General features: G+C 34.1%; 1 protein-coding gene across 1 annotated transcript in view; it reads right to left on the reverse strand.

Annotated features, from left to right (window-relative positions):
* The window catches only part of LOC140240971 (A.superbus venom factor 1-like), a 78,582-nt gene that overhangs the window by 4,639 nt on the left and 58,300 nt on the right, over nucleotides 1–15,643 (reverse strand). Inside the window, exons 29-37 of the mRNA XM_072320744.1 lie at nucleotides 15,330–15,544; nucleotides 14,450–14,608; nucleotides 13,385–13,450; nucleotides 12,707–12,831; nucleotides 11,796–11,883; nucleotides 6,577–6,648; nucleotides 5,468–5,573; nucleotides 1,851–1,940; nucleotides 477–551 (exon numbers count right to left, since the gene is read on the reverse strand). Coding sequence (XP_072176845.1) covers nucleotides 477–551; nucleotides 1,851–1,940; nucleotides 5,468–5,573; nucleotides 6,577–6,648; nucleotides 11,796–11,883; nucleotides 12,707–12,831; nucleotides 13,385–13,450; nucleotides 14,450–14,608; nucleotides 15,330–15,544 — 996 coding nt within the window. The remainder of the gene's footprint in view (nucleotides 1–476; nucleotides 552–1,850; nucleotides 1,941–5,467; nucleotides 5,574–6,576; nucleotides 6,649–11,795; nucleotides 11,884–12,706; nucleotides 12,832–13,384; nucleotides 13,451–14,449; nucleotides 14,609–15,329; nucleotides 15,545–15,643) is intronic.

Raw genomic sequence — 15,643 nt, forward strand, 5'->3', positions numbered from 1 at the left:
GTCATTGTATTACAAAATAATGCCTCCGGCACCACTTTGTGGCGGAGGCATAAAAACAAAGGTTGCAGAAATAAATCGAAACTGACATTAACAGATTAAACACATTATTTAAGATATTTTGGCATGAATGACTGGATATGCAGCATATCTGCTTTGCCTACTATGATACTTGAAGAATAATATAGAAACTGTTTTTCGACACGCAGATGTGTTTTTTTTTTTATTCACCTTCTTCTTCACTCATCGACTCAACTACCAAACATAGTTATTCAAAGCACAACGCAGGTTTGGTCTTTTATGACGGATCTTAGCGAAATAGAAGGCAATATCTCAAATCAGAAAAAAAAAAATGTGGCTTGTTGAACAGCTGTCGTGAATAATTTTGCGGAATTTTTTTTTTAATTCATATTATGCAAACATGAATGAACACATACAAACACACACACAGGCACACACACACACACACACACACTTACCGAAATGTTCATCAGTCACACAAGCCGCCGTCTGTAGTTGTTCTTGGGTGTATGGCCGGCATTCAAAACAAGCGTCTTCAGGAATTAAAAGAAAAAAATAAGTGATGAGTTGGTAAACATTCACCTCGATTGTACCAAAGTTTTTGTTTTTTCCCCTCCCTTCCGTAAATTCTAATATCACTGTCACCTTTCTAAAAATCAAGTTAGATAGTTCCTATGCAGTGGGTTTATCAATGCTTTGGACACCTCCCCCCACCCCCACCCCCGCCAAAAAAAAAAAAAAGTCCTTTCCCGATAGGCCAGCACAACGCTATACAGGAATAACTTGAAATGCAAATGGATGTAAAAAAAGAAAAGAAATTGATGTAACCACCATTCTAAAGGTCTGTCACGCTACAGCGTATATCGTACCAACGAATCCCGACCGGATTCGAACATTTGATGAAACATTCACATCCGTTGCTGATAACTAGAAGAGTTTATAACAAATTTGACTCTCCTCGTGTTCTAGCTATTCGTGAGAATTCGCGGAGATAAGATGGAACCGGTTTCTTTTCCTTTTCATCTGGTGGTCTCATCTCTATGAGGACGAAATTGTACCTCATTACCATTCTAAGTCGTCTCCAAAAGAGTAAGCAATGTTACAGATCACTCTTACGTATTAGCCTGTATAGCTAGTTTAGCTAGTACAGGTGCAGCCTTTTTTATTACGAAATCACGCATGGATGAAACTAAAAACCTATCCATAGAATATTACTTTTAAAAGGTATATTATGACCAAGGGAAAGAGGAACTTCAGTATGTCATGGGTGTCGTACAGGTAAAACGTTTAACACTTTGTGATATATCTCGATCACTACATGAGTGGTATCCCTCTATCTGCTCCAAATGTCCTCTAAATTACACATTGGTAGGTATTTCTGATGTACCTTGCATTGTTTAGCTTTCTATTGCTAACGTCAGGTGTAATAAAGATTAGTCCTTCTCACAGACTTAATTGTGATGACATTTCGGCTTTTATGTGAGAAATATCTACGTAAAAAGTGATTCTTCAAGGGTAATTATGAGTTTCTCAGATTTCAGTTTTCACTTCATCCAATAAGTAGCTCATGTGAGCAACGTTCGTGAAATCTATACACAAATTTCACTGTTGCATTTATCATTCCCACACCAATCATTGCAAAAATTCAGGTAGAATTAATCGTCCTTTCAACACGCTTATTGCGGGGAAAACAGACAAAAAAATACAGAACTGGAGCTACTATCAAAATGAAGACATTGATCGACATCGCACTTAAAATGGCAAGAAACCACAGGGGGCAGTAAGTTTTGATTATCATTGTTTGTTGTTGCTGTTGTTGGGCTGTTTTTTACCTCGAACGCAGACGCATTCATCGGCAGAGCATAGAGTTGAAAGCAGCGGGCTGCCGTCTCCAGGCTTGTAAAAGATTGTGCAAGTCTTATCTGGAGCGTTATCAGAAATGAGAGAACAAACCATGAAAATGTTCCTCAACACAGTATAATTACAGTCACATGGAAAACAATTTCTTTCACCCAATGCTTAAAGGTAATGAATTATATATAAATGCCGATTGTAAATACAGCTATAATTATTTACGTATATATATATATATATATATATATATATGTATATTGTATATATATACGTGTGTATAAAGGAACATACAGCACATAAGATACAGAAAGCATAAACAAAAACAAAGAGCTAGATTAGAACAAAAAAGTTTACAACCGATATTAAATAAACAATTTGGGAAGCATTCAAAATACGTTTATGGTTTTCAAAAGTGCAGGTTTAAGATGTTAGGGCTGTGTTTACTTTTCATATACATTTTAAAGAAGAGTGATATTATAAACAGAATATCAGTAAGGATGAAGAACTGATATTTGACATTAATGCGTAAAAAAGAATGTGTTTTATTGCGTCTCTTACCCCTCTGCCAAAGTGGGTTATTAATGAGTTGGAAAGAGTTTGATAGGAATGTATTTGGTAAAGGGAAACCAAAGATTGTGTAAGAGTGTTTGGTATCAATTACAAATGTGTTAAAAGGTTATTGCATTGTGAGCTAGACATAAAATGGAAGCAATATTTTGAGTCTGCCCGCAAACATTTGTATTAAATATTTGGTGTTTTTTTCTGTAATTGTTTCATCTAAACCTCTCAAAGAAATCCTGCAATTCAGTTTGATGTATTGTTCTCTTAAAACTGCATGATCATTCAAATATGACACCATGAGAAAGTCTAAGTAATCTTTCTCTACAGTGATAACTTTTACTTGTTTGCATTATACATTCTTGGAATGCACAGTACGATTGAGTATGAGGCAAGGCCAAATATGAAATGTAGTAAAATGCAAACGTGTTACGTCAGCAGTATAATCCACAAATTGATTTGTCTTTTCAGGGAAAGTATGTGCTGGAAAAAAAAAATAATTATTATGAGAATCGAATTACATTAAATGCTTCATCGATGAATTAACAACTGCAGTTGTATCTGCAGATAAGAAATATACATTGATTTTGACTAACAATTATCTATAGTAGAGAAAATTTTTAAAGCGTTCTCATGTAAGCATTGCTCATTTTAGTTGCCTTTTTTTCTCTTCGAAACAGTACGTTATCAGCAGTAGAATTGTTGCGATGTTTCATTTTTGATCTGTCCCCATATTAAGCTGTTTTTAACACTCCAGGAACACCCGATCGTAGCACGTTGGGTGTCATTTTAAAGATGATATTAATCAGACATTTTTTTTTTCTGATGTCATATTCAATGAAGATAATGCCTGTATAAGAGAAATATAATATATACTCTGATGGCAGAACTCATTTTGAGGGGCGTATCTTTTGAATTGGTGTAATACGGAATTTTCGAGGAACTTGTTTGTAACACGAGTTAAAAACAATGGAATTTAGGGACAAGTATAATCATGTAAGTAGGGAGGTATTGTTTTTTTTTTAATCATTCGTATTGAAATAAAAATTGTATATGAGAAAAAAAGTTTCAGATTGGATCACGTAATGAATATGAATGGGAAGATATACCCAGTGGATTTTTTTTTTCCTGGAGAAGGGCTTGATTTGAGATGTTTTCAGTATTTGAAAATTATATGGATCACTGCCAACTGCGTTGAAATGGAATACAGAGAACACAGAGGAAGAGGATGGTGCAAGTGTTGATGAAATGAATGACCTTTATGAGAATTGAGAGAAATATCCTTTAAGATCAGATTACTTCCAAAGATGCCTATGGTGATTTTGTTTTTAAAAGAAAAGATAATTTGTTGGTCAAAGAAAAAAAAATCTGTGATTTTTTAAGCAAAGATAAATGAAGACTCCATTTCAGCGGGGCAAGAAGTAGTATCTTTAGTTCCGTTTTGAAGGATTTCAGTTTAGATGACTGCATAGAATAGTGTGCACAAACTATCACGTATGCCAGTTTAATTTTGTAAATGATATATTATGTTCGTTTTGCCATAAACAGGAAGAGATACATGTGCATTCTCCATGGAGACTTAGAAAAAAATGCAATACTTTCTTTCATTTTGTTGGTTTGCGACAGTGGAGTTGAGAAGAGATTATTTTGGTATTGATTTACCAGAAAAAAAAAGGGGGGGGGAAAGCTTTATTAATTAATAATCAAATAGTTTTGGATAAGAAAGTACCATTTTTAAGGAAATTTCATTTAAAGTTTTGTAGAACAAGCAGAGTTTAATAGAAGATGAAAAGTTAGAATATTAAGTTGCCCCCGAGGTTTTTTTTTTTGTTTTGTTTTGTTTTGTTTTGGTTTGGTTTTTGTTGTTGTTATTTTAGCATGTGTACATCTAAAATTGGAGGGGTTGATAAGAGTGAGGGACAATTTTTAAGATTGAAATGGGGGAACTGACGGGAAATATAATTATGGGTTGGGTTTGTTTTGATAGGAGGTTGATGGACATTTTGTGTTTTTGTTTTTCCTACATAACTTTAATCTATAAATATGGAAATTTAAAATCAGTTATGCCAAAATGAATGTGAGTATAATGGTAATGTTACTGATGCAGTTGATATAAATATTGTGTAATAGAACTATAGAGCACTATCAAATCGAAAGTGATTGTTGGTCAGTAAAAAAAATAGTAAAAAAGAATGACGGTGTTTATGGGGTGTAATGATTATGAACATGAAGTTATTATGCATGTATATTGTTTATACAATACATACAATTAGTTTTGTTTTTTTAAATCCTAAACTCCGTATCATCCAGACCTGTCACATTTCATTTACTACATCGTCGATAGAGAAAATTCTGTAATGAATTTGCTACTACACACACTAACTATTAAAAGGCATCGATAGTACAGACTTGCACGTATACTGGATGATTTAGTTGTCTTACAAAATTACATTTCTCTCTATGGTTGGTGATTCTCACTACGAATGCAGATGTAAATGGATGTTCAATTTGAAGAAATAGCTTAAAGTTCAACTGGGAACTTCGTAATAACAGTCCAGACAGACAGAAAAGAAGAATCTTAAATGCGATAATCAAGAGTCCTTATCAAGCTATGGTCGCATTCAAATGATATTTTAAGTTGGTTTGAGAAAGAAAAATAGACAGTCGAATTCAAGAATTGGAATTGGGGCGTTTTAGATTTATGATCACAGATGGGATAAATTAATATCATGAAGAGTTCCATCGCAAAATAAATTCACTGCAGTCTTTCCAATATGAATGTGTTTGCAATCAAACCTGGTAATAACCAACAAAAATAACATTGAAAACTATGATATTCTCAAGCATACCTCCACGAATATTTCTCGTCAGGTCTACATGTATGGAGAGATATTGTTGGAAAAACTTATATACTACTTTATCGGATGATGGACTTTTACTTTGAAATATTCAAACATGACGCTTAACTTGTTTGGGATGACCCTCTTCATAATATTATAGACAATTTGAAATAAGGTGTTTTGAACCTTAATTGTACCTGTATTGTAGTAGTCATAAACATGAACAGGCACGGCTTGGATGTTTCCAACAGTACTCTGGGGAAGCACCTTGAAGCTGACGCACAGGAGTTCATCATGCGGAATCTGTCAATTGAATGTTGCATTGTTATTTTAGTTCGATTTTGATTTCATATCCGACTTGTCAGGCAGTACATACCAACAACAACAACAAAAAAAAACACTTGAAAAAAATACAATTAACTCTAAAATTGTTTTAATCATGTCTTTGGCTTGTTTTTCATGACAAATTCTAACGTGTTGTATTACATATATATATATATATATATATATATATATATATATATATGTGTGTGTGTGTGTGTGTGTGTATTGAAATCAGGCAAGCAATATTATTTGACCTTATTAACGATCTCATAGGACAATACTGCATACATGTATGAACGTCCAGGCAAGATGGACATTAAATTCAAATTCGCAGCTGTGCAACCCAGCGATACGGATGTGATGGCTATTCCATTACGTAATAATGAATTCAGTGATCGATTGATTGGTGGATGGATGATGAACCCGGAGTTTGATGAGATCTAACTTATCAACAACAAAAAATCAGAGAGGATTTAACAAAAGAATTTCAATTTGCGCTTAAGAGAATGCAAAGATGGGGAATGTTTTTATTTCACAGCTTAATGAATTCCAAAATCTAGAACCGGTGTATATAAATGTGTTCTGAGCTAATAAAGTTCTCAGGAGGGGTAAATGAAACTCATTAGATTGCCTAGTGGGATAATAATGAAAAAAAATGGTTCCGTGGAAACATTGAATTGAAAATACTGGGAAGTACATTTGCATTGTAATTAAACATAAACTGACCAAGTTGAAAAAAATGCAAATCTTTAATTTTCAAAATCTTATATTTAGTAAATAACGGCTCAGAATGAGAATGTGGCAGGACGCCACAAATAATACGAAGTGCCTTTTTTGCAGTAACAGTAATTTATCTAGTAAAGTTTGATGGGCACTACCCCACGCTATGAGTCCGTAATTCAGATAAAGTAAAATTAGAGAATCTGATTGTATTCGGATTCAATGTTTCGCCAGGAAACATAGCAATCCTTGTATTCCTTACCGCGTCAGCATAAAAGATGACTGATCGGTCGTTAACTTCGTAGGATGCGATAAGGTCGCTACTGTTCGTGATCTATTAGAAAGATGGAAGAGAATGGACACATCAATATTCAGCACGTTGCAATCGTTTTCACGGTCATAGTTCAACAACTCGGTAGTTCACAGATTCTTTTACAAATGGAAGTGATATTATATTCCCGATTAAATGCAACTTCATTTTACGAATAACTCATACTCAAACTCAAACTCACAACACCGTGTAATTTCATGCTGTCTACACAGTAATTGCAACAACGGTGTAATGCAGAAGGTGTTCGAGAGGGTATCACAAAAAAAAAACATATTTATTAAAATGTTTAAATGATATCTAATGCGTTTCAGTAGAGTTTTTTGTTCTTTTTTTAATTGGCGTACCAGAAAGCTTGTGGATAAGCAACCAAGGATGGACAGTTTTAAGTCATCTACTCAAGAAAGATAAAAAGCTGTGCGTACTGTGTGACAGTTCATTACAAAACCAATGAAAGATGCTCGCCCTGATTTTACATGATTTTACAAAATATGTAAAATGGGTTACCTAGTCAATATCAAGCTGTTTTTATAGTTTCTGAAAGAGTGAATCTTCTTTCACATGATCGTAAAATAGGCATTATAAACGAATGAAAAATTGAAGGGCTTTTTGCAGTTTTTACTAGAACACACTAGAATACAGAATATCCTAATAAGGTAGTTGCCTATGTCTTACAGGCCCTTTTTCATTTCCTGAAAACACACTCTTCACTTTCAACTCTGGTCACTTTTGAAAACATGATGCCACCAGTAATGCACTGGAAGTTAATACTAGGCATAAATGGAACGTGCTAATAAAGTATGCACAATATCAGCTCAATATAATAATCATTTTTATTGTTGTCGCTATGGAGTTTTACTTCCTGTTTCGTCCCATTAATTGCACAGAGCACCGCTTGATACAAGATTAAGCACTTTGAGCCTCTTATTTCAGCAGGGGCTATGCACTTCTGCAAAGTGTGTACATTCTTTCTATAACCTAGATAGGCCACAGAATTCCTTATATATTAAGGTCATACATGATTTTAAAGCTTGGTTCTTTCAAAATCTGCGACGTACTAATGACGACTTTTCGATGGTAAGTGGTGCAGGGTCACAATGTAGGGTAAAACCGCTGCTGTCAACGGAACCACCGAGGACCTTATTATGATCCACTGTATCGACTGAGCCATGTGCAACGGCTCTTCCAAGGAAACATAAAAAGAATTATACCGATAGAGCAGTATAATCACACGATATAAACCCAGGTGACTCTAACACTGACAATTGCTCTTTTACCCACGTGCTTACTGATGAACCAAAATGTCACTGCAAATCACGAAACGTCTTCCGCACTTGTTATCGGTAGTTACGCTATTCACACAATTCAATTTACTCAACCTTTTGATAATCAATAAAAATGATACCATTACGATGGAAAGTAAAACATGCTCTGGACAAGAGTAAGAATTTTAGCATCATCTTGTAAAATCAAGGGGATTCAATTTCATTTCATTTCATTTATTTCATTCCTTCTTTCTTTTTCGTCAAACATAACACGAAATGTATCAGAAGATATAACATAGGCATGTATTCGACTTTACATGGTAGATAATGGTTAACAAATACGAAATTATACATGCATACCGGCAAAATACAAAGTTATGTTTGGAGGAAAAAAAAAAGAAAGAACTGAGAGGTTCACTGAAAAGCATGCTTGTAAATTGTGAACCACTCAAAGGATTCGTGTGAATACACAGGAGAGAACAAGACAGTAGAAACACAACGACATTACATGACTTTACAGTAGGGTATACCATGACAGTAATAAAACACAAAAGAATAATGGAAAGAAAGGAGAGAAAGAAAAAGGAAATGAAAGGAAAAGCCAACACGCTGAACATCGGGATCAGAAGAGGGAATTAAGGTGCTGAACATCGGGATCAGAAGAGGGAATTGAGGTGTTTCAGCTCGATCAGCCGAGCAAAGTTTATACAAATAAGATAATGTAAAAATACACAATGATGAAATCAATGATTGACGATGAACCCTTAGGCTGTAAAGACCAGCTAAGTAATGAATCGCATATATCTTAATATGAGTTCAACAAAAAAAAAAATTAACTTTCGCTTAAACGAATTCAAAGATAAAGAATTTTTTATATCACAACTTAAAGAATTCCAAAATCTAGGGCCAGTGTATATAAATATATTTTGAGCCAATAACGTTCTCAGAAGGGGTAAATGAAACTCATTTGATCGCCTGGTGGGATAATTATGAAAAGATTGATTTCGTGACAACATTGAATCAAAAATGCTGGGAAGTGCATTTGTGTAGTGGTTAAACATAAACTGACCCAGCTGAAAGAAAAACAAATCATTGATTTTTAAAATCTTATATCTAACAAATAATGGATCTGCATGGGAACATGGAGAAACGCCACAAATAATACAAAGTGCCTTTTTTTTGTAATAACAATAATCTATCTAATAAAGTTTGATGGGCACTACCCCATGCTAAGATTCCATAATTCAAATAAGGTGATATTAATGAAAAATACGACGTCAGCAAAGAAGACAACGGGATATGAGATTTAAGTCTATCAATAATACCAATATTACGCGAAATTATTTTACTAATATTAATAATATGAGGCTTCCACGAAAGTTTATCGTCCACTGTAATACCGAGAAACTTTGTATGAGATACACGCTCTAAGTGAACGTCATCAAAGATGATATCTGTGCGTAAAACTTCTATAGACTTACTGAATAACATATAGTTAGTTTTCTGAAGATTCAGTCAAAATTTATTGGCTCTTATCCATTGAGTCACTTTTTTAAATTCAGAATTAACAGTATCGACAAGAGTAATTGGATTTTGGTGGGAGAAGAAAATATTTGAATCATCGGCAAAAAGTATAAAAGAAAGTATATCAGATGATCTACAAAAATCATTTATGTAAATGATGAAAAGTAAAGGTCCTAATATACTACCCTGAGGGACGCCACATTTAATAACTTCAAGACTAGAGCTGTGCTCGTTCAAAGATACATATTGTTTTCGGTTTTGCAGGTAACTCCTGAACCACTCCAAGGCTTTCCCTCGTATACCACAATGAGACAATTTATGAAGTAAAATTTCGTGATTAATTGTATCGAAGGCCTTGGAGAAGTCCAGGAAGATACCAACAAGATGGGAATGGTCATCTATAGTATGTGCGGCGTTATCAATAAACTTCAAAAGAGCATGAATGGTGCTATGTTTTTGACGAAACCCAAATTGAGAATTCGTAAAAACATTATGATTAAGAAATTTAATGGTTCTTGTAAATATAAATTTTTCCAAAACCTTAGATAGGGATGAAAGTAGAGAAATAGGTCTATATTTACTTAACTCAAAACTGTCTCATTTTTTGAATAAAGGACACACCTTAGCAATTTTCATACAATCAGGAAAAACACCATGTATTATGGATTTATTAAAAATATGAGAAAGTGGATCAGCAATAGAAAATATAATTCCCTTTATGATGAAATGACTTAATATCATCATAACCGGCACTTCGTTTATCATTCATTGCAGTAACAATGTCTATTGTTTCATATTTCGTAGTTGGAGCTAAGAAAATAGAACTGGGATTGGATTGACCTAAAAATTTTGCAAAATGCGTATCGGACTGCGGTACTTCTTTTGCCAGATTCTCTCCAATCATTGAAAAATAAGAATTACAAATATTTGCTATATCATTAGGATCTTCAACAATTTTATTATCAAATCTTATTTTTGTAATATTCAATTTCTTTTTTGATATATTCATGGCCTGCTTTAATATCTTCCATGTATTCTTCACGTCACGTTTATATTTTTCTATCTGAATGGTATGATATTTCCGCTTTTCAGATCGTATGACCTTAATCAAAATATTCTTATATGATGTATATTTATTTTTTGACTCCTCAGTTTTTTTCATTTTGAATCTATAATACAACCTATTTTTCCTTTTAATTGAACGGAGGAGAGATTTCGAAATCCATGGAAGTTTAGGTGTTGTTTTATAGTTTACTGACTTATCTTTTAATTTAGGAATATAATCATCTAAATGCTTATTGATTATCTCCATAAAATTATCAAATGATACATTAACATCATCAGTATCACAAACACTTGACCAATCAACCCTATCTAAACAAGCATCAAGACTAGCTAAATTTTCTGGTGTGGCTCTACGTCTAAATGAAGGAAAATAAGACTTATTAACCGAATGTTTAAGATTGCAGCATGTTATAATTGGAAAGTGATCGGTCATATCGGATAAAATTATAGAAGAATTCAAAACTTGTAAAGAATTAGTAAAGATATAATCAAGGAGGGTGGCAGAATGAATTGTAACACGTGTAGGTTTGGAAATTAATGGCAAAAAAGAGGATGACAAAAATAATTCAAGAAATTCTTGTGACGTATTATCATCACTCTTAATCAAATCAATATTAAAGTCACTCATTATATAAATGCATTTATTAACAAAACGAGGACTTTTTAATAAATTTGTGGTACTATCTAAAATATCTTTAGAACTGGAGTTTGGGGGTCTATAAACAACACCAACTATAATATCTTTACTTTGAGGGATGGAAATTTAAACAAACAAAGACTCTATTATATCATTCATTATATTTAAATCATCACAAGTATCAAACTCAAATTCATTAGATAAATAAATCGCAACCCCGCCGCCGGTCCTATTCACTCTATTATTTACAATCAAATCATAACAATTCAATGCATACGGTAAATTAATATCAGATGATAACCATGTTTCTGTTAAACCTATTACAGATATTTGTTGTTTATTTTTATTATCTAACAATACCTGTAATTCATCAAAATGCTTATTCATACTCCTAATATTCAAATGTACTATAGAAAATATACTTTCTGAAAAATCTTTAAATTGATCAACCGTAACATATTTGGAGGAGATTAAAGTGGAATCATGTTCAAAGTCAAATTCATTAAACAAATCATTAGAAGAAAAATTAACATTATTGGCAACGAGGTTTTCAAAAAGTGCGGAAGAACGTGAATTGATCTGACTTCTTGATTCTGTAGGCGAGCGTCTAAACAAATCAATCTGTTTTTGTTTTTGTTTTTTGTTTTTTTCAGAGCACTCACCTCTTCGAGGTCCTCAATCACAGGAGCGAAGCCAGAGTAAATTCCAACATCTATGATCGCCATGTGCGTCTCCTCATTGCCCAGGTACCTTGATGCATCAACATTTTTTTTTTTTTTTTAAGGAAGAAAGGAATGAAACAGATCACATCTGGCGTGGTCCATTTGCAGAATATTTCATCATGCGAAAAAAAAAAATGGACCTACTAAGTACACCTATTTACTATTCAAAAAAGTGATATGTAATATAAAGTAAAATATGTAATACTAGTATCTGTTTACTTCCCGCATGTCCCCTGGATATCCAGAATAGCTCTACAAATAACATTGAAAGCAAATTCATTTATGTCTTTTTCTGTCTAGAAAGAGGATTTTATTTCTTGTTTAAAGTTTCCTTTAATATTCATATTCACATTGACATTGAGATTCAGATTTCCATTTATTGTCCAATACGGAAAATATGGGATTCTGAGGTCCTTGTATTGAACATATTGTCCCCCTAGTGATCATGCCCGCCTCCCTTGTTGACATTTTTGACAATGTGTTTTCGAGAAGAAACTATGAAAATAAGGATCTAATTTGGTCTCACATTCTCCACAGCCCCCCCCCCCCCCCCCATCACCGAACTACTATGAACAGACTTAAAACTGAAGTCACAAATCTACTCATAGAACTAATTTACCTTCTCACCTCTGGTTCTAAAGAAGAAGATTTCTTAGTAAGGGCCCCCCCCCCCCCCCAAAAAAAAAAAAAAAAGAAAAGAAAAGAAAATTATGCAAATCGTGAAGCTGTGCCCATTTGTACAAAAATGTATTCTTCACTTGTAAGAGAATAACACCTGGCAATTTGGGTGAAAATCAGAACCTTTGGCTAGGGTGGGCTAATAGCAATGAATTCCCTACACTATTGTATACCTTGTGCATACTCTAATATCAATGTGTTTCAGGTTGGCGCCTTCTCTGACTTCAGTAGCAGTGACATTCAAGATGAAAGGACAAGTGTCTAGGTCCGATGCCTCCGTGTTGTAGGATAGTTCGACCTGCAAAGCGATGTAGAAGTGCGACAGTTCAAGAGAATTGATACTGTGTCATTGCTCAGTGTTGTGTTATATGTTTAGGTCTCTTTAATCACAAATCAAGTATTAGCATTCAAAATTGCACAGCTGAATTTATTTAGTCAAATAGTCCCGACATATATAATCAGTTCAAATTCAACAATCATTTTATATCTATACACATTTATTTTTTGTTCTTTTTTTATTTAGTTTGATTTTATTTTTTTTTCTCGAGGTATGGAAAGAAATAATCAAAAAGTATGCACAAGAGTACAAATACAAGTTTAATTATTCCAGTCCGCGGTAACCTTCACAGTTACAACAATCAACGTACTTCCGTGAGCACAGGGTATGGAAAAGTAGCGATAGTTTATATCATGACAATTGATAACAGATTGAGAAATGATGCATGTGCGATGATATATAATGATACAGACACAAATGTATCAAATCAAAAGCTTATGAAATAAAGTAAAATCAAAGATATGTAATGAATTAGTGTAGGATTTACAATTAACAAAAATATTTCAAAACTTACGTTTGCCTTGGCAATTCCTTGCCCCGAGCCGACGAGAGTTAATTCTTGACCGATAGAGGGTGTAACCTGTAACAACAATAACCATAAATGCTATTCCACTGACACGAAGAAAGCATAGTGTATATGAACCACTTATGCTTTGAAATGATGAACGCAGGATTCATTATATATCGTGATAACATTTTTAATAAAGGAATAAGCATAACAAACGTATTCAACGCAGTACATTTTCCGAAGAATAAAAATGATATAGTAAATCAGCATTTTATACGTTGTCATGCTTTCTACCTTTTGTTAAATGTTACATGTTGAACCCAAAATATTAAATGTAACAGTCAAAATGTCGAAATACCATTTCAGGAATGGTAAAAACCATTAGATTTTACACTTTACTAGAGGTTGGATGACAACATTTAGAAAATTGATTTACCATGTTTTTTTTTTCCAGCTGCATTCATATATTTTTCTATTGCATCATCCTCGTAGAATTGTATTCAGATTCATGCATATTTATGTCCAAATGTCGTGTAGAGAGAGTTATCAGTTTTTCATGCTTCCTGCCGGGATCCCTGATATTCAAGGTAAATATTTGCAAGCTCTTGAATGATCATGGACAACTTTTTTTTTTTCTGTCCAAACGAAGTGTTTACAAGTATCCATTATTCACAACATCACAATTTCAAACTCATTATAGATATCATACACCACTTCAATTTGGAAAGGTTTGGGTGTAAGCATAGACCTTTGTTAAGTTTAATTCAGTACTGGGTGATCTTTCAGACGAATTTCAATGCTCGCACACCTCGCACTATGCAATATTATTATAAATACGGTTTCCACCCCAGTGCATATGCTCAATTTCCACCATCATACTCACGTGTTCATACACAGAAACAGAATATGAATATAATATAAATAGATGAATATATATATATATATATATATAATATATATATAAATATAAATATATTCAAACATGTGTAACTAGGCAGTATAGTGAGACATATTTAAGAGGATGTTGGTGCAGGGTCACTGTCTATACTGTGAACGTGCAATTCAACTTACATCTTCTTCTTGCTGCACTCTCGCGTTGTCATTGTTGAACGCGTATCTAGTGGTCCTCTCCCGGGAAGGATACCCCACCGTACATTCAAGATCGATATCGTCTTCCATCGGGCGGGAAGAGGAATACTCAGCTAAGGCCTGCATCGCCACAACCGTATCCTATTTAAAGTAAATGATAGAATTCAATGAGCTCATTTCCTTACCTGTAAGGAAGCTCTTCGGCACCAGCCATGGTCTCAAGAGTTATCGATATGTACTCCAACAACTGTAATTTCAATACCCACCTCTATTAAATGCACCAGAAGTAATTACAAGAAGAAATCCATGCAATATAGTCTTTTTTGATACTATGTCTATTTCTTTCAGTTTATTTCTTAATTTTTATCGTCTTTATTTCTTTTCTTTTATTCGTGGATTGAGCGAAAAGAGCTTTTACAAGGGCAATTTCTCCATTTCTTTTAATCTTTTCTTTTCTCGTATGTTGACCTTGCCTCCTTCGATCGTAAAGGTAGTTGACGGAACAAATTTCTCTTTGGCATAATGTACAATTAGCGAAATGGGGAATAATAAGACAGAAATATACTATCATAAGGATGATTCCACCAGACGAGATGAGGAAAATCCAAAGTGGAGTTTTGTGGATGCTGTAAGGATCAGCCGGTTCTGTGCATTAGAATATGCCTGTTTGATACCTCCTTAAAGCAGCAGCCAAATAACAGCAACGTAGCAATCGAATGTCTATCATTTGCCATTCTTTCTTCTCTTTTTTTTTTTTTTGGACAAAGTCACAGAAAATATTGCTTTTTGCAATATTTTCTGGCGCGCTTCGAACAACCCTTGATATTCTACCTGTGGGGTAAGAAAAGCCCGCTATACCAACCTGAGTGGACACGAATCCTCCCTTGTAATTTCCCTGGTTGCTCAGCCATTGAACTATCCTGCCTGCGTAGCTGTAGTCCCGTCTGGTGAGTTGGGCGAGTAAAGCGTAGGCTGTAGTCTCGACAGCAATTGAAGTGGGTCTACGGCGGAGCCAGAATGGGACGTAGCCGGTGTTGTAATTTTGTGCGCTTGGGTCCCAGTATACCGCACTGCTGTCTGTGATGAGGATGAAGATTTTCTCATTTTAATTATACTCAGGTTTTGGTATTGGCTCACTCAACATTTGGAATATGACGCAACTCCATATCATTGTGG

This window comes from Diadema setosum, chromosome 17 (assembly GCF_964275005.1).
Source record: "Diadema setosum chromosome 17, eeDiaSeto1, whole genome shotgun sequence".
Lineage (NCBI taxonomy): Eukaryota > Metazoa > Echinodermata > Echinoidea > Diadematoida > Diadematidae > Diadema > Diadema setosum.